Consider the following 20,300-nt stretch of genomic DNA (forward strand, 5'->3'; position numbering starts at 1 on the left):
AAAGCCCGTTTGAAGTGAAATTGACCATGAAATACCAAAGCTAGGCCAACATTGCTAATACATAGTTGGCAGAGCAGCAAATGTTTAGGCAATATCTTTGAGATGACATGCCAATGAAGTCTGTAAGCAATTGTAGCAGTTTTGTCATCAGCTGAACGTCAAACTTCAGTAATATTTCCCAAACCAAATATGCAGTAGAAGTTGTCAGTATATCATCTTTTACTCTTTTCTTTTATGGAAACTTGCCCGAGAGTTAACTTTTTAAAAATGCCAAGTGAAATTTATGACTTACCCTAATGTCTTGCCAGATGTTAGCTGTGACTGAAGTGAGAGACTATTTCTGCTAAGTTCATTAGGACTTTGAAGTCAGTGGCTGCTGTGAAATTCTTTTGTGTGTGTCAATGTGACTATGAGCTTGAGCTAATTGGTTGTGTGCAGCTATCCGTACCTGTACACATGAATCCTTTGAGACAGAAAATGGCTTCCTTCCATATGTGGTGAAATGTCAGCCGTACCACGTACTCCTGGTCCCATCCATCGAGAGCATTGCTTCTTAAAACTGTGACTGATAGCTCAATCCTATACCTGTCTACTTAAAAAGTATAAATGGGCACCCCCAATTAGGCTGTATGTGATTACAGCCTAAATCATTTGCTGTGAAATAAACACAGACTTTGGGCCATCAGTATTCTCCCCAGCCTTTTCTTTCTTCTCTCTCCCCACCCCCACTGCCTGGCCAATTTCCCATAATTCCCAGTCTGAGGAAGGGTCCCCAATAAAAAGGCCTCTGCCTAATCTATGTCAAATGAAAATCCATTTTGAAAGATTCTTTACTGCTGTTCAGGTAGTATATACTAGGGCAGTGTACAGCATGATAAAAAGAATATTGCATTAAAATAAATCAGTACATACAAATTAGGAATCACTGGTGTGGTTGCTATGGCTCGGGTCCAATTATCCCTGCAGAAAGACCATTGGAAGTTCAAAAACTCCTTCCTTGTTTCGTAAGGAAACAAGCAAATGAGTTATGGGAAGGTTTAACTTGTTTTTTTCTTTTTCTTTTTTTCTTAATTGTTTGTATTTTTCTGGGTTTTTTTAATTTTCTGCTTGTCTGTATTCATGTGATGTATTGTTTTGTTTTTTCTTGCTTAATTTAGTGTTTTCTTTTTGTAATCTTTAAAATTGGAATAAATATTATTTTTTAAAAAAGGAAGTTCAAAAACTCATTTGTTTCTTGAGATTTGGGGGTATAGTCCAGTTAACATGATATTTGCTTGGGTTTTGCCGCCGTGTTACTGTTGACCAACTTTCTCTGTTAGTGCATTTCCAGGTTTTTCAAAACGATAAAATATCCTTGGCATTACATTTACATAGAGATAGCAGAAAGCCCAAATGATGCTTGCTTTCCTGACCAGATGGTTAAATTAAAATAAGTGAAATACCTGGTAATTGTGCTGGTTATCTAATGATAACCTCAAAATCTTGACTGAGAGGGGCTATTTTACCTTGGCTCTGAGCATGTGCAGTGGCCTTGTGATTTGGTGACACCGTTACATTCCATGCTGAAAAGTTTCTGAGAGAGAAATTACTAGCTTTTGCAAAATGTGTTTCTTTTCTCCTGTAATTACTGGGTTCTTTTGTGTGTGTGTGCAGACTTGCTTGCACAAGTACAAATATGCTGATCTCTAATGATTTCCCCTAACAGGTGGGTCAGGGAGTTTTTGAATGAAGAAAACAAAGGCTTGGATGTTTTGGTAGAGTATTTGTCTTTTGCACAGTATGCAGTCACGTAAGTAAGACCTGGCTTACGCAAAGCAAAACATTACAGTGTAGAGTGATTTGCTGTTTTGGCCTTGTTAGTGCATGACCGTGCACTAAAGCATGAACACCCTTTAGTGCAATAGTTTACCGTTCTAGCAATTGATGGTCTTCCAAAGATTGCTGCCAGAAATCTCTTCTTTGTGGGGTTACACAGTGCACTGCTTGTCTTAGTATGTTGTATCAGCAGCATATAGGAAACACTGGATACTGCACTTGTTTGTTCCTCTATGCTGAGATGATTTCAGCCTTCTGCATCCTTGTCCAAAGTAGATAGTTCCATACCTTCAGAACATACCCATTCAAATGTTCCATGGAATCGTAGACCTCTTAGGGGCACAGGAAGCACTTTTGCCCAGTATTGTCAAGTCTTGCATTAGTTGTCCAAGGTCCAAGGTTTTCCCCATCACCTGCTACCTGAAATCGTTTTAACAAAAAATGCCAGTGCTTTGAACCAAGGGTTTTCTGCATGCAACACATCTACTCTGCTGAGCAATGGGCCCTTTCCAAAGCTTTTATACCTCTAATTTCCCTAAGTGAGATTTCATATCTTAAGATGGAGTAGGTTCGCAGTCTTACCATGGCTGAGACCAGTGAGTTCCACTTGGTATGCTATGGCAGAACTGCAGAAAGCAGAACCACTTTGCAGTCAAGCTTCTTCTTGCCACTCTCAAAGTATTTGAATTAGCCATGAAAATAGATACAATAAGATGGTGGCGGTGGTGTGATTGCTAGTACTGGGCAGAAACTGGGAAGCGTTAGGAGTCTTATGGAGCTACATGCTGTTAGCTCCCCATGAGAAATCCCCTTGCAGTGTGGATCTATCGGGGAAGCAGGGGAGAGGAAGATTGGCCCGAACTGTGCTTCATTCAGTGTCCTGTTTTGCTTCTGTGCTGTCCAGTCCTGAATGTTCTGAAGCAGCGATGGGGAGCCTGGGGCACTCTTGATGCTGCTGGACTACAACTCCCAGCATCCCTGACCGTTGGCTCAGCAGACTGGGGCTGATGGGAGCTGCAGCCCAACAGCATCTGGAGGGCTTACAGATTTCCCATCTCCACTTCAAAGGAACATGAATTCAGCAACGGGCAAACAAGTTTCTGCTATACTTGCAGTTCTCCTGGTTCAGGGCCTCAGGTTCTTAAGATGAAGAGAAATGTGATTTGGTTTTTAGGACACATACAAACAAAGGTGCTTGGGAGAGACAGTTGTTTTGTTTGAACTGGAACAAAGTTAATGGCAGGACATTACTGATTTGGGGGGAAAGGCACGTTGCAGGAAAAGAAGTGCTTGCTTTAAAGACTTTCACCTCCTATATTGAACCAAGAGCAAGGTGTTTTACTTGTTGTTTACTTTTCCCTAACATGGCATGCATGGAGAATAACCTCAGAGCATATAAGAAGGGAAGAGATGGCTCCGCTTTCAAAGAGTAGTGCATTGAGTAAGGGCTGGGGAAAAATAAAACAAAGGAAGAGCAGAAATGATTACATTAAATGCATTGCATATGTTTGGAGTTTGGTCTTGGCCATTATACAGGGATAGATTTGAAACTAAATTAGAAAGCAAAGCTAATTGATTTTTTTTAAAAAAATAAAATAAAAATGAAGAGAGCCGTGGAGACTTGTTTTCCTCCAACAAATCAAGCAGTTTTGAAGTTAGAAAATCTGGATAAGGTTGTAAGATTCTTTCTCAGTTCTATCTGCATGATGGCCCTTTCCCTGTTTCTCAAGATCCAAATTTACTGTGAAACGTACGTGTAACTAGCACTCTGTTTTTAGCTCAAGGGGAAATATGTTACAGTGCGCTCTGTCACTATATTGTTGACTGTAATCAGCTGGGACAGAGTAAATCTGCAGATGTTCAGCAGCAGGAAGGAAAAAGTTGTCTACGTCTCTCTCTTCTTGCTTACTTTCTCTTTTCTCTTTTTGTGTTTTGCAAACCTGCATTGAAATGTTCATTTCCGTTTAGATTTGACTTTGAAAGCTTGGAAAACAACATGGAAAACTCAATGGATAAATCTAAGCCTTGGAGTCGATCCATTGAAGACCTCCATCGAGGAAGTAACCTCCCCTCTCCCGTTGGCAATAGCATTACCCGCTCTAGCAGACATTCTACTCTACGGTAAGAAAGCAAGGCGGCTCCAGGGAACAAGATGGCGGCTTCACGCAGGAGAGAATTCAGTTGAATATTACATTATTTTGATATTGACACCAATCCACATTATACAGTTTACATATTTTGACGACTACTTAGCCAAACTTCACAGGCTGTGCTTAATTAAATTAAAAATTATCTGAGGAAGCTAATTATTTATATTGTAGTGAGCCGAGTTTGTAGTTTGCTTGTGGTGTTTTTTTATTTTGCAGGTGATTGCTTGGCTAATAATTAGCATGCCCCTAGGAGTGCTTTTTTCTTGGTGTTGTGAAATTAATGGAGCGATAAGGCTGTTGTCCCATACCCGCTTAGCACGTTCCTGCTGAACTCAATGAGGCTTCCTTCAGAGTAGACACCTGTAGAGTCCTTCCACATTGAAGAGTCATCTGGTTACATTTCTAAAGCAAACAGCCTTTTGGAGAGCTCTTACTACCCTCTGGCATGGATATACCAAAGAATAAATAAATACTCATAACTGATTTGACCAAGGCTGGCAAAATCTTCGAACTATTACATGCCAAACCCATTACTTGTGATATTTACTATATGGAGGAGGGGGAGGAGTGGAAGCCCATTAGGTGGATCCTCCCAACAGTATCTAAAACCAGTCAATTTATTTTGACTCCTGAGGCAGAAAACCTTGGAAGCACCTCTCTCCGTCCTTGGTAGTAAAAATAAGAACAGTAATAAATTGACTAACTACCAGTTTGCTACCCTTTCATGACACTCTGAATCTGTTTCATGAAGTGGCTATGTTACTCTGTTTAATGGTAGATGGCCCTTCCAATTTGTTATTTATTTAAATGGAACCTCTTTGTTCTTTCTCATTTCCTACAACACTCCCTATGGCCTTTTCCACTCAGAAGGGAGAAGAGAAGCTCTCTGGCTCAACAGGATAGTGGGTGGAAAGAAAGGAGGACTGTTTGGGCATGAGTGCAGAGCAGAGGGACTAGACTGCAGAGAAGCAGCCTCAGGCACTTCTCGTCTCCTTCCCCTTCGTTCTCTCCCTTCCCTCACACTTGAGGAATCAGTCTGTCAGCCCACCATCCATTTCATCTTCCTTTTCCCTTCTCTCCCATCCAACTTGTGCCCTAGAAGCTCTCTCTCTTTTAGCGCTCTCTTAAACAACTCTCCCTATGCCTATGCTCTTTGCTTTTGGGGAGCTGCTGCTGCTGGTGTCAGCACAACGCAAGGTCAAGGCGAGGCATTGCTGAGGGCCACCACCAAGTAGGCTGAGATCTGCTCAAGGTCCCTAGTTCAGCTCCTCTGAAACAGCTTCTTCATCGCTGCTTATTCTTCAGTGGTTATCATGTAGTATCTCTTGCTTAGTATCTATCTGTGGCGGGATCTTCCCTCTAGTACTATTTCCCTTAGCACTTACTATTCCCTCTAATACCATGTAGAAATATCAGTATGGAAAAACTATGCCACTATTGCATAGTTGCTTTTCTTGGAAGTAGTGAATGCCTGATCAGCAGGAACTGCTCATGCACAAGCTAATTTCCCTAACGATTTACCTCAAATGCAGCCTGTTTTTTATTCAATGCAAGTATCCGTCTTAAGGTGGCTATTGATAGTAAATATCAAATTGCTTTAAGTTCACTGCTCCTTTTTGAATATTGCTGGCTGACATCAAAAGTAAAGAAGCTTTCAAATCACTAAGGGTTTAGAATTTAGAATTTTATGCAGCCTTTTTCACTCCTTTTCTTGGAACTTCGACATTAAACAGTCAGGCTGCATCAGCGGACTTAGAACAAATTTAGCCCATGCCATTGATTCAGGCTTCAGAAGCTTGGAGAGAATCAGAGGACAGATAATTTGCAAAAGAGATCCATGCAACTGGAATGAAGAGTGCAGAGAAGGAAGATCAAATTGTTAGGGCTAGTTTTTGATCTGGAAAAAGCGGAAGAGAGAGGGTAATATCAAAAATGTCTCCAGTGGGCCAAATAATTTGTATGCTTTCTAGACAGGGACAAGGCAATTGCTTATAGGGTGATACCCAGGAACAGCTATGCAGCAGCAGTTCTTGCACAGTTTGTACACTGTAGATCCATTTAAGAAAGCAGGGCTTTAAAACTTCATAAATCAGTAGTAGATGGATTTTGGTTGTGTTCTTCCTTGAACCCCCATTGGAAGATAGTTGTAGCAGAAATACAGGTGTGCATTACACATTGCTTACATTTTCTTTCTCTCCTCCTCTCCATCTCCTTTTTCATATGCGCCGCCCACATTGTATACACCTTCTCTTCGCTCTGTGTCAACGGCTTCTCCTGTGCTTTCCTTTCCCTTCCCTATGGCATCATTTTCTTCTTCTTCCTCACTTGCCTTGTTCTCCTTTTCTCCTCCATGCTCATCCGTGCCTCAAAATGCCATCAGAATGGTTTGTCTGCCTGAACAACTTCAGTTCAAACGCCGCCAGAGCTGCTTTTCACACAACTGCCTCTGGAGTGGCTTCAGTTTACACTCTACTGGTGAGGCTTCAAGCCGGAAAATCTCGTAAGTCGTGGGTGTAAAAGCTATGCCCAGAAAATAGAATTTTAAAAGCTGACTGGTACATGGCAGCAGGCTCCCTTGCACTGCTTGCCATGTGTTATAATGAAGGTGGACCACGTGTCATTCATGAATGGTTCCAGCTAGAGGAACTTTCACTGTCTGAGATGTGGATTATCTCATTATATCTAATATGCTGATACTTACTTCTGTATTTGTGTGTGTGTGTGTGTTGGCAGCAGTGGTGGTGGTGGTTGATTTTAAAAAATAAGACAGGAATTTAAAGTAGGAATTCCCCATAGCTTGTGGTTAGTTATAAATAAACCACAAAATGTACACTGTTGTCTTTCAGCTTTTATTGGCTAGTATTCCATCATATATTAGTTTTCTTAGTATGGAATTTTAAGGCTTTCGCTTTGGCCTGTTCTGAGGCCCATGTCACCGCCATCAAGGGGAACATTTTGTTTTATTTTTTAAACGTTCCCAAAGATTTGTTTCTGGTTTGCTAGCCTAGTTCAGTCCATCTCCAGCATTCTAATCTTGCTGAAGTCCCAAAAGGAATTATAAATCGCGCCTTCCCAGATATTCCTTCCTCAGGTATGTGTAGTTGTTAGAGAGCCTCTTTTCAAAGCTAATGTGTTAGTCAAAGCAACCCACTGTCTCATGTGATCTTTATTATGGCCTACCCAAAAAAAGGGGGGACTCTGTGCAGTTGACTCTAGTGTACCGTCTTCATACGAGACAAATGTTTAACATGCATAGGACTGCACTGTATCACCCACACCTTCCACATTTGTGCTGTAACGTTCACAACCTCACTGCAGAGGCAGAAAAGCAGCGGAGGCGACAACAATGTATTAATTGCTTCCCTTTTTGTTCTGCACTCCCTGCGGGTCTACCTCCAAGGCAGCACTTTTGTTGCATCGATACTGTAATTTCTGAGCAACCAAAGTGCGGTATTTTTCTACTTGGGGAAGCACATTTATTTCTTGCTGTATAGAATGTCAGAAGCACCTCTTGCCTAATGTCTGTTGATCAAGTTATTGAAGGCAACACGCCCTCTGTGCCCTACCACTGCTCCCCTGAGGTTGCTGCTGCTTCTGAATGAGCATTCGTTTTCTGTTTTTCATTGTTGCCATCACAGCTGGCAATTTAGGTGAAAAAGAGGCTATCCTTCCACAGCAAAGTTTTCCTCTCTCCAGCAGGGCTCTGCTTCCACATTCCCCAGTGTGTTAAGTCCCTGCAAAATCATTTGCTGAAAATGGTGGAGTGGATGGAGTAGGCCTATTAAAGCAACAGGGTTTCACTTAATCAAGACTGTTTTAAGTCCCATTGATTTCTGTGGTTTAGCATCGTTATGTCTGGATCGAATCCCACATCGTGAGCATTTGAGCAGTTGTGCTGAAAAGCTTGAAATGGGAAAGATGGTTCACGCTGTCTAATACCTCTGTACATGCATGTACACAAAGGTGTGGGGCGGGGGGGGGGGGAAGAGGCTACTATGAACTCCCCTCTTCATGCAGAGAAGCAACAGCTATTTCTCAACAACAACAAAATGTGCTGTTTTCATCAGTCCTAATATAATAGCGACTTGTTCTATAGCGTTTTTAAGACTTTTGAAAGTGCTTCATTGGCATTACCCATACAACAATATAAATTTTCGGGATCGCAGTAGTGTGCACTGAGGCTGAAAGATAGTGGGATTGCCTAAAAATCTATGGCCCTGGTGAGCTTTGACCTGGGTGCTTTGCAGCTCATTCTCTGGAAGTAAGAAAACCTCTAAAGCTAGAGAAATATGGGCAGGGTGGATTTCTTCCCACCCCCAAGGCTTCTCTAGCTTTAGAATGTGCCTTTGAAGGAGAGGAAGAAAAAAGCACAAGTGAAGGGCAAAAAGGGAAACATGTGATATTAATTACTAAAATAAATATATTATCAGAGGCATCATCTCTGACTTGCAGCAGAAGAAAAATGAAAATCAGCAGCTCGTCTAAGAGCTTTTCTTTGCCCTAACATTTGGTAGCAAGAAATGAAAAGAAAGCAGTGAAAGACAAGGGGGCATAATCTCACCCACCCTAGATTCAGTTGGTGTGTGTGTGTGTGTGTGTGTGTGTGTGTGTGTGTGTGTGTGATGTCAAGACCTCCTTTAAGTGAAATGTCTCCACTGGGTACCAGTGTTTTCTGCCACTATAAAGCAAACAAAACAGAGGGAATGCTGAAGATAGAGATACATACTAAAGCTCTGATATCTGCTGACAGTTGAAAAGCACCAAAAATATGCCCACATCTTACAGCCATTGTCAAAGCAATAAACTTGAGGCTAAGTCATGCCGCATAAGCAAAGATCAAGAGCGTTCTGTTTTCTTTTCTCCTTAATATATATATATATATGTTTCTGGGCTATGGATCTTTATCCACAAAGTGTCAGAAACAATCCCCACTTGTTTCTCAATTGCTGAGATAGAGGAACCTAATGTGCTGATATGGCTTGCAACCTAAGATACGGTGACATGTTAATGAAGTTCACAGAAGGAATGTGTCTTACCCCTTCTCTCTCTGCAGCCTCTTCTAAGAGTTAGGTGTGGGGTCCTGAACAATGTGGGATACTGCACAAGGGGTTGCTAGTGGAAGTTGGAGTGGGGAATTGTCCAAAATTGAATGGAGGCACACCCAAGCTTGGGCCCTTGTCGTCTTCTCCAACAGCTCCCATCACCCCATCCCAGATTTGTTCAGGAGGGCAACTGATCCTCTGGAGAGACTTTCTGAGAATATGGGGATAGGGGCTGCAGTGGAGAGAATGGAAGTGAAAATTTCCTTTGATGACCTTACTTAAGTTTATCTTAATCTTAGCATCTATAACAACAACAACAACAACAACAACAACAACAACAACAACAACAACAACAACAACTTCTTATTATTTTTACCCCACCCATCTGGCTGGGTTTCCCCATCCACTCTGGGCAGCTTCCAACAAAGATTAAAAATACATTAAAATGTCACACATCAAAAACTTCCCTAAACAGGGCTGCCTTCAGATGTCTTCTAAATGTCTCTTTGACAGCTGATGGGAGGGTGTTCCACAGGGCGGGCGCCACTACTGAGAAGGCCCTCTGCCAATTAATGTAATAATTGAAATGGATAACTTCAGGGAATATCCACACACATTCCACATTGCTCATAGCACTGAGAAATAAAGATCCAGATTAGGAATTTTCAGTCTGTTCCACTCCTGTAGCTGGTTAATGTAAAGTGTTTTCTTATTAACAGAGGCCCTTAAATAAGTGTCCCTTCAGCTTGGCTGTAGATTTGCCAGCTGTAATGACTCTTGCCTGGTATTCAGCCCAGAATACTCATTTCACCAACAGAAATTGGTGTTAATTTTCCATTCTGGAAACCTGGATTACACACAGTGACTTTTTTCTTAATAGGAGTGTAGGGGGGTTAGGGGCAGAGTGCCCCAGATGATGAATGGGAAGAAGACAATAGCATCTCCTTCTCAGCTGACCAGACAGATGTCTCTTTGTGTTCTATGTCTGGGTGGTGTGGTTGCACTCACCACTGGTATCTGGCCTTGGAGGATTGGCCCAAGGGTGAATGTTGTCCTCAAGTCACCTCAGGACTAGAAGGGCCTTCCTTGGCAAGGAGATCCAGAGTTTGAGGGCAATCAATGAGAAGACCACCTATCAAATTCCTACCCAAACACTTCAGGTGTTGATGGAACAGAAAGAAGGGGCTCTCTCAGAGTTCTTACCTATCAAATTCCTACCCAAACACTTCAGGTGTTGATGGAACAGAAAGAAGGGGCTCTCTCAGAGTTCTTACAACCCAGACAGGCTTGCATTGGAGAGCACAATCTTTTAGATAACCTTAGAAGTGGTGCACTTGAGCCCAGAAAGCAAAATGAGCTTTGCCCTGTATTTACATGCTCAGTCTGAGAGCTGGCCTGAAGGGACTTATACTGCGGAGTCCCAACTCATATGTTCTTTAATAGCATTCCATTTTTTAAGTAGCTGTTCCTGGTTCCATTTATGATAATATTTTAGTAGAAGAGGGTGGCTAATAAAAATGGGTAGTTATATGAACATTGGAAATTATGGCAGTAATGCACTTTTTAAAATAGCTTTTCCAAGCTGTAGCATAAACTAGCTTAGACAGTTGACATTAGAGCTGAAATAACATATATCATGTGCTGCCACGATGAAGCATATATGAGCAGTGAGGAACAGATCTCTGCAAGGCCTGCTGCACAGCACAAGATAATATTTTATTTCATCTTCCCACCTATCAGAAATATATATTTTTCATGAATGTACACAGATCTTTTTCACTCGCCTATTTATGCTCAACAGAGAGTATACAGCTACATTTATTTTGTGTCAGAGGGAGATATCAATTGTTTGTTATTTCTGTTCACTGCAAATTTAAGTAATATCTAATGTACAATGCCCTGATTTATCAACTGACATTTGAGTCAGAGATACATGTTTGGAGAAAATTGTGAATCTCACCCTGTGAAAGCTCTCAGAACAGTGGTGTAGGTGTGGTCCTGAATTATCCCTCCCTCCAAAGTTTCAGATTCAGTGTTCAATAAATGGTATAGGATATGAATTTTCCCCAAAATATGTTGGTCTGAGGCACCAGCTGTCTTTGATGGACTGGCATGCATGCTTATGAGAATATCCAGTGAGAACAAAGGCTGTGATGTTTTCATATCGAATTTAATTATCACATGATGGTAACTGCCAATGAGACCTGGCAGAGAGTTGGTATAGAACAAATGGAAACATTTTCTCTATTAACATGAAGCTCGGGAATATTGAATGTCTGTTTCTTTCATACTGGTAAGTAAGGTTTTCAGTTTAAATGCAGACATCATGATAATTGCATCCAGACCTATATATTTTGGCTTCATATACTTCAACAAGACTTGCTCCTTGTGTAGTATTTCAGCCCCAGTTAAATTATGCTAGGATGATTTAGTAAGATGGCCATTAAAAGCAACAGCTAAAACAATTTTAGAATAATTAGCTTTTATTTGGCTAGGTTGAATAGTGCTACGTTGTTTTATTTGGCAATTAGAAGGAGCAGGTTATTAAAAAGACCTAATCTATGAACATTTATATCCACATGTTAAAATGATACTGTAGATAAAACATGTTAATAAAAGTATATTTTTCCTAATGCATTGTGGGATAATGAGCTGCATTGGAGTTTGTTAGATGATGGTAGTTGTTGTTGTTTTTTAAATGCAGAGTGCTGTTGTAACTTGACTAATGAAAACAGTTTCCCATGAATATTAAATCAGTAAATGGAGGCCATGGAAGAACTGGGCCTGGGTCCAACGTGTGTGTGTGTGTGTGTGTGTGTGTGTGTGTGTGTGTGTGTTTCTGTAGAATCCAAGTATGTAATAGCACTTCTAAGCTTAACCATCCAACCAACCATGGCAGCCGATATGTTCTGTGTAAACTTATTACTACAGGACCTTTATAAGGAGGCTCTGCTTTAGCACAGAGCTTTATGGGGTGGGGGTGGGGGATGAATGGAGGGCTGATAGAATTTTACATGCAGGGCTGAGTAAGTGCAGGAAAGCCACAGTAAGCTAGTGGGCACCAAACCCAGGTTCTTGAGAATCTCAGCTTTTGTTTATCTTTTGTTTTGTCAGCTTTTGTTTATCTCCATTTTAAAAAGGAAGTCTTTAACCCTTATGGTCATGAATATACACTTGAAAGAGTTCAGTGCTAACTAGAGGTGGTGGCAGGGGTTTTCTTGCCAACTCTACAGCCCTGCTGGCCAGGGTGGAACGTGGATGGAGGTGGTGGTAGTTCTCCACGGTCTTGTGGTGCCAGCTCCAGGCTAGTGAAGCAGAGGGGCCCGGATTAAACCCTTTACTAGGAAATGGGATGGCTCTTTATCCTACCCATGACTTATGACAACTTCTGTCAGCAGCAACACTGCTGGTGGGCAGGGTGTGCTCTTCTTTCCACCGTCACAGATCAGGGGTTAGCATTGCTTTGAAGATATGTGAGCAAAGTCTGCAGAAACACTGTAAAACTGAATCGGGTGTTGAATTTCTAGTGTGGTGGAGGTTGAAGCTACAGTCTCGGGGAGAATCTGCTGTGGATTTTCAGTGTACATGTAGGTTTGCTCTCTGTGCAGCTCGAGAAAATCCCCGTTAAAGTGTTGAATATGCTTGTATGGAACTCAGTTGTGTAGGCAGATACAAGATGAAGCCAAATAACATCGGTGTTAACGTTTCCTGCCTTTCATGCAACATGTAGCTCTTTGGATGAGTGACACTTGGCAAGAAACTGACAGCTAGAGAGTTTATTCAGAAAGAATGTATGGCTTTGCTAGGACCTAAAGTACCACAGCAGTGATTAAGTGATTACTCCAGACATCATGCATTGACGGAGTGCCAAGACCTGACAGGTGCCAGGTTGTAATCACAATGTAAACAGCTGCTAAACTAGCACATCTTCGCTTGTTGTTGCAAAGATGTCGGCTTTCTTAGTGCATCTATTAACCTCAGAAAAGGTAGGACAGGTGCTTGAGAGGATGCAGAAATACTGGGAATTACTGTATTCCAAGCCTTTTCTCATAGCATAAAGTCCTTTGAGTTTGTCACACAACTGAATAATAATAGTCCAACTGAATCCAGATCTGTTGTATAACACACCAGTTAACAGTTCTACTGAAATGTTTTCTAACCCTTCCAACTATGATTCCATGGTATGATATGAAGCTAACTTTGTTAATTTGTTCATGACACTAATACGAACATTTTGCAGCAACTGAAATGCTGAGGCAAGACTGAAATGATGCTGCTGTCACTATTTTGTTGTGTTGTTGTCATTATTAATAATGAGACTGCTTGCATATCTTCACAGGTGATGGCAGAGAACGGATGGAAAATCAGTTTTTGTTAATAGCCAAATATCTTCTCTTTGCAGGTATAACACCTTACCAAGCAGAAGAACACTTAAAAATTCAAGATTAGTGAGTAAAAAGGATGATGTCCATGTCTGCATCATGTGTTTACGGGCCATCATGAATTACCAGGTAACGAAACTTTAGTTCTTTTGGTAACTTATTTCAATGGGATGGATTGTGTTCCTTCTCTCAGTAAAGGAAACATGTGTCCATGCTTATAAAAATGTAGTAGGCTGAGTCATGTGGGCACAAAATATTATGTAAAGCACTATAACTGAAAGCTATGGAGAGAAAACAAAAATAGTGGTTATCCCTGTGACTCCCACTACTGATAATTATTAAAGGCTTGTTTCTAAGTCATACTCATAGTAGACTGAAATAAATAGACGTAGGTTTTTCATATCCATTGATTTAATTGGGCCTACTAGGAGTATGACATAATAATATAAAACATGGTACGTTTTGGGCAGATCAACCAAGCATTCTGCAACTGAAACTGGGTAAAAAAAGTTGGAAGTAATTCCTGACACAGTCAGGATGCATTCTTGGTGTTACTAATAGTCAATTGGTAGGGGGAAACAAAGCAGACTTGGATTGACTCTGAGCTGAATTGGACAACCTACAAACTGCTTTGGATTAAGGTGGGTTGCTTTCTAAACACCAAATCAGAATTCAGACTGAATCTTGTGGTCTGTCGTATTTAGATGTATAGGGTTGCCATGTGTCCTCTTTTTCCATGACAAGTCCTCTTTTTCAGGGCAATTTTTTTTTCCTGGTAGATTTTTTAAATTTGCCAAAATATCTCTGGCTATACTTTCTGGATGAGGCATAGACTTAACTGGTGGTTAAAGACTTGCTTTCCTCTTCTTCTGCCCCCCTCAGCAATATATCACAGTCTCTATAGCCTACCTATAGTAGGGGTATTTAAAATGAGAGTCGTCATAATGTCCTCTTTTTTGCTCCTCAAAATATGGCAACCCTAATGTACAAACATCTTATAGATACACTTGCCAAAAAGCCTGGATTGGCTCTAATTCTCAGTTTAATTAAGTTACATTCAGTAGCAAACTTGCACTCACTATCAAGAAATGAATGAAATTGCCCAGGTTTGTGGATTTTTTAATAAAGATAATAATGCATTCCAAACACTGTACTCTTATTTCCAATTTCTGTTTTAGTACGGGTTCAATATGGTCATGTCGCACCCCCATGCTGTTAATGAAATTGCACTAAGCCTGAACAACAAGAATCCCAGGTAAAAGGCTCCTCTTTTGTGTTGGAAATTTTGTGTGTGGTGATGATTAGTTTTTCCTGCTTGAAGTTGCTCTGTGAGAAACCCCTCATTTGCATATGCTATATAGTCCCTGATTAATTCCTCCTTCAGCTGGTTTGCTTTAATCTAAAGTTGCCATCGCTTAACTTGACACAAACAACTCTATGACCCGCAGAGGTACTGAGCATTCGCAACATCTTGCTTGAAGCTAATAGCAGGGTCATTCTTTTGAAGCAGCAGCTGAATATTAAAGAAATATTATTCTCAGATGCCGTCACATCCATCTTGCGAAAGCTGAGTCATCACATTGCTCTAATTGATTTCTCTCTTCCTTCCTTTGCACAGAACAAAGGCACTGGTCTTAGAACTGTTGGCAGCAGTTTGTCTTGTAAGAGGAGGGCACGAAATCATTTTGTCTGCCTTTGATAATTTTAAAGAGGTAGGTTGCTCTTGTTTCATCAGAGATTGCCATGTGCCTTACACAGCTGCTTTGGATAAGGTCTGCCGGAGCTCAGCGGCTCATCTTTATTTCATGAGGCCCAGCCTGAGACTAATGTAGCTGTTCATACATGTGCATCATGGGGACACATTTCAGCATGCTTATCTCACGCCGCTTCTAGTGTGGTGAACATTAGCCTCCATGTGCAAATTAGTTTGTGACACTAGTTCACACTGAATCTAGAAGCGGGATCCTAATTAATGTCAGATCGCCGTGGTTCATAATACATAGTATCAGCATCAAGCTTTTATTTCGGTCACAGACCAGCATAAGATAAAACTTACGGATGAAGCGAACACTTAAGACTTAAAACAAGTAAGGGATAAAAACTGGTAGTTAGAAGGTGATTATATCATACATAACTTTAAAAGATAAAAACAAGGACAAATGGTTAAAAGCAACTATAAAGAAGGGAGTGTGAAGGAGCACAGGTCTTGCATTTTGGGCCTATAATACATAACATTGGCTCACAACCCCCTGCAATGCAGGATTATGCAGCTATCCCATATGGTGATCTAACTTGCAGCCTTGGCCATTATCAGCACCATGCTGCAACTGAGCCAGACCCTACAGTTCCATGACTCTAAGCAGTCTTATCTATTTCTCCAACCTTCAAATAAAATCCTTGACCCATCTGACTGATCTTTCCTCTGCACTTCTCCCTCCCTCTCCCTCCCCCTCCTTTCTTTCCACCTCCCTCTCCCTCTCCCTTATTTTGCCTCACTTCCTTCACTGGTAGGGATTTTATTTTCAAAACAAGCCGACATGTTTTGCCCCGCTGTTGTTTAAAAACCTTCAGAGGTCAAATTGACAAAAACAGCCCACAGAGTTCTCGGGAAAATATCTCTCTCATTCACATTAGCTGTCGCCAGTTAAATGATAATTGGCCAAAACACATTGGGCTGTTTTGTAGATAAAATCCACATATTTTTAGCACATTGAGTTAGGTTTCTTTTAATTTGGGGGTCTGTAGTCCAGAAACATCTGGAGGGCCCCAGGTTCCCCATCCCAGGTCTAAATAGATCAACCTAATTAGCAGGTAACATTGTGAAACATATACTTTACCATTTTATTATTAAATTTCCTGTAGAATTGTGAACTTGGAAGCCCTCTATGGAGATAGTAGTAGGACATTGACTGGTCCATAAATGGCTGTGGAGTCACAGACAAGCATGAGGGATGTAGTAGTGTGAGTAGAACCCCTCCCCCCGCCACCAGTGCTTTTGGAGTAAGAAATGGAAATACCTGGAAAATACACATGAAAACATTAAACAGCATGATGTCCAGTGGAACTGTGACTGAACTTGAGCAGCTGCTGACAGAGCAGGATGCTTCCCCAGCTCTCTTGCATCCATCCAAGAAATACACATTTAAAATTTATTTCCTCCATTTTTATCCCTCTCTTCGAACTCGAAGGGTTCCCAGAACTGCATGCAAATGAGAGGTTAAACCAAGAATAAAGGCACTAAATAATTATACTGTGTAGTTATTATAGGGTATAGTAATAGGCAATGATTTTGAATGGGCAGAACAGTAAAACCAACTATTAAAGCCAGAGCCAAGTTAAGTTTAAGACTGTTAAAACAGCGGCTAAAATAAAAAAAAAGTTAAAGTCATAAATGCAGGCCAAACTTCACACACACACGCGCACACACACACACTTTTCACTCAATCCAGGATCATTTCAAAAATGGAGGGTAAGCTAGAGTCTTCAGTCTAAGGAGGGAGTACTCTGTGACAAGCTCCTGTCAAATTGCCTTTTAAGAATGAAGACAGAAGCTGCTCATTCCCTTTTATGGGACAGAGAAGTCTGAGCTAGGTAGGGAACATATGAATTGGTGAGTGGAAAGGAGGTGTGTGTTTGAGGCTGTGCCTGAATGCTGTGGGGAGGAGGCATAAGAGGCAAATGTGCGAGAGAGATTAGAGTTCTTCTCTGCTGACATTTGTTGTTTCCATTCGGGGCAGAAGGACCTCCTGTGATCTCATTAGCGAATTGTGACAAAGGCTTGAATCTGCAGCATATTTCCATGTACCAGCTCATTTTTAAGATACACACACACACACACACACACACACACACACACACACTTGGTTTTTGCTAAGTTTAGGCAGCAGTGCATAAGGAATACATTCCTTTTGGAATGCATCTGAGAACCGAGCTGTCGTGGTTCGTATAAAAATAATGATTCACCTGTTTCAAAGGATATAGAAGAGCCTTTGGCACTAAAGGGATTTTTTGTGCTTTCTGTTTTGTCTGCTCTTGTTTCCTATACTGTTCTTTCATTTTAGTGTAATCCTCACCTTATCTACGCAGACATTATTCGCACTGCATTCAATGGGTCTTACTCCCAGGGGAGTGGAATTAGGATTGTAGCCTTAGTTGTCCTTGAGAAGAGCTATGCTTCATCCAGTTTCAATACCAGCATGCTCTTTCCCCCAGTTCCAGGCTTAATAAATGACGTTCATTACAATCCCAGCACATTGTTTGGCCACTGTGTGTCAAAAGAAAGTTCCTCTGCACTGCATTAAAATGATATATGAAGGTCTGTTATCTGATATTTACGAGCAGCTAAATGGGACAGGAAGTCAGGCAGACATATTGAGCTGGTTCCAGTAGTTTAATCTAGTTTAATCCAGCCTCTAAAACATCCTGGGATACCAAGTTTACAGATATATTGCAGTTACATTAAAACTGGAGTATGGGTTGATCTTCATTTTTTTAATTTAATTTTTATCATTATTATTTTGTACAGAACAACTCTTCTGAAGAGCAGCTATACAATATAAATGGATGGATGAGTCGGGATTGTTAGCATTCTCTTCAGTTTAAGGGAGGCTGTATTTCTCTCTTTGTGTTATATGGGATCAAATTTGGTTTTATTTATAAGAAATGAATTGTAGCTACCATCCGTCATGCAATAAATTGTCCGACAGTCATATTTCAGACTTAACACTCTCTCTCCCCCCTTCCAAGTTGGTTTGTTTGCTTATCATTTTATATATCACCTGTCCTCCTGAAGGAGCCCAGGGTTGCAAACAACAAAAACGCAAAAAAAAAACAATTAAATTTTTTTAAATTTTTTTTTTTAATGTTTGAAAACATTTAAAAGCATCCAGATATCCTAAACAGCAAATGATTTCCAGATTACCAGGAACAGTATCTTCCAGACATCAAATGCCTGGATAAGCAGGGATGCTTTTAAATTCCTCCTGAATGTTAATACTAAAGGCAGACAGGCTCATCTCTCTAGGGGAGGGCTTTCTGTAAATGGGGAACTGCTACCGAGAAGGCCCTGTTGTGGACCAGCCTAATGCAGTCTCAAAATTTGCCTTGAAAGCTTGAAGAGAGCTCTACTTGTAGAAGGGGCCTGCTTAATTCTGCCACTTTTATTTGGGAGGAAAAGCAGCCATACAGAAATCAATGTCTGCACTCTTATTTGCCCCCAAAGTGCAGATGGAAGGGAGTATTTATGGTCAGGAAACCAGATCAATGCCAACACAAATCAAGAATGTGGGCCTGGATTGGGGCTTCATGGGGCTGAATTCTTTAAAAAAAAATAAATGATTGTATTAAACATGCTTTTTTAAAACCTGTGATTGAAAGGACTGGTGAAAATGCACCTCATCATGTTCCTTGGTTAGTCTGGCCGAGGCTACAATTCTAAATATGCTCACTTTATATTAAACATGCTTTTTTAAAACCTGTGATTGAAAGGACTGGTGAAAATGCACCTCATCATGTTCCTTGGTTAGTCTGGCCGAGGCTACAATTCTAAATATGCTCACTTGGAGAAAAAAATCCATTGAAATCAATGGGGCTTACCAACAAGTAAATGCAGCGTTATGGCATCAGAATTTTGGGCCTGTGATAGAAAGCTGTGAAGGATTTATTGTTATTGTTATTGTTATTGTTATTGTTGTTATTATTACTTTTTAGTGAGCTTGAGGATCAGTGCTTGGCAAGTGAACTGTGGCTGTTTATTTTTCATTACTTTCCCTCCTGCAGGGTCCATTATTGAACCCCAGACTCTTACAGAGATTAATAGAGGTTCAAATTTATGTATCGTAACTCAGGAGGAGAATTTTATTGCAAATAAGAAGCCAGCTTCATTCTTACTGGTCAATTCAGCTATTTAATTTTATAAGTAACAGCAGGACGTGTTGGAAAACATGAGCCAATCGTCTTTGCCTGGAGATGTAATCTGCAAATGATGTTAGCCCTCTTGGTGTGTGTATTATTTTTATTCCAAAGTATTTTCAGCCTAGTAAACATTAAACAACCATTTACTTAAACAGAAACTTGCAAGAAAACTGGTCTTTTGTTCCCCCAACAATCTGTAAGCTTGCAATGCCAGTCTGGAAGAAACACCCTCCCAAAATAGTACTACCCTGGAGTGAAATGGGTTGATTACACTAGACCATTGTACTAAGAAGAAAAAGAAGTCATTGTGACCTCTGGGTAGTGGGAGAAAAAGAAAGAAAGCAGAACAATTAAGAGAGTGTGACTTGAAGGTTTAAACGCATAAGCATATTAAAAGTTAGATCATATTCACGGTTGCCTCCTGATTCCCCTGCCTTAAGGAGTTCATTCTGAATTGAATTCTGTGTCTTATTCTCGCATTTTCATTTAACTCAAAAGTTCAGCAGAGTCCCAGGGTTTGATCTGCCTGTTCCAGTTGCCAACTGGCAAATGTTCCGCAATTTTCAGAGCAGCTTGCCAGATGGATTGCCCTGATTGTGTAGAGAATTTCTGTGCCACCATCAGAAATCCCTAGCAGTGACTGGGATGAGCCACAGTGGAGCTCCTGTGAACTCCGGCTAAAAAAAAGGAAAACCCTGGTCTAACGCAGAAGACCCCTCCTGCCTCAGTTCTTAGGGCCTTCACCAAGACTGTGCTCTAAGCTCTGCTTCCTCTGTAGTGCAGAAATGGGGAAAATTTTGCCCTGAAGATTCTGGTCAGCTCTAACTTCCAATTGCAAGCCTGACCAATTGCCAGGGTTAATGGGAGCTGTAGTATTTGGAGGGTCCAATGGTCTCTACACCTTCTGTAGTATTAACAATATGATTGACTCTGACATGGTCAATTATTATTTTAATAGGACATGACTGAAGGATCCTAAGTAAGTCTAGGCCTACATG

General features: G+C 40.9%; 1 protein-coding gene across 6 annotated transcripts in view; it reads left to right on the forward strand.

The window, feature by feature from the left end:
* Positions 1–20,300, forward strand: part of FMNL2 (formin like 2) — a 188,430-nt gene that overhangs the window by 127,150 nt on the left and 40,980 nt on the right. For all 6 annotated transcript variants that reach the window (XM_081871236.1, XM_081871235.1, XM_081871234.1 and 3 more), the window contains exons 5-9: positions 1,706–1,789; positions 3,784–3,936; positions 13,410–13,518; positions 14,568–14,644; positions 15,008–15,101. In XM_081871236.1, coding sequence (XP_081727362.1) covers positions 1,706–1,789; positions 3,784–3,936; positions 13,410–13,518; positions 14,568–14,644; positions 15,008–15,101 — 517 coding nt within the window. The remainder of the gene's footprint in view (positions 1–1,705; positions 1,790–3,783; positions 3,937–13,409; positions 13,519–14,567; positions 14,645–15,007; positions 15,102–20,300) is intronic.

The sequence above is a fragment of the Podarcis erhardii genome (assembly GCF_964252035.2).
Source record: "Podarcis erhardii genome assembly, chromosome: 1".
In the NCBI taxonomy this organism is placed as follows: domain Eukaryota; kingdom Metazoa; phylum Chordata; class Lepidosauria; order Squamata; family Lacertidae; genus Podarcis; species Podarcis erhardii.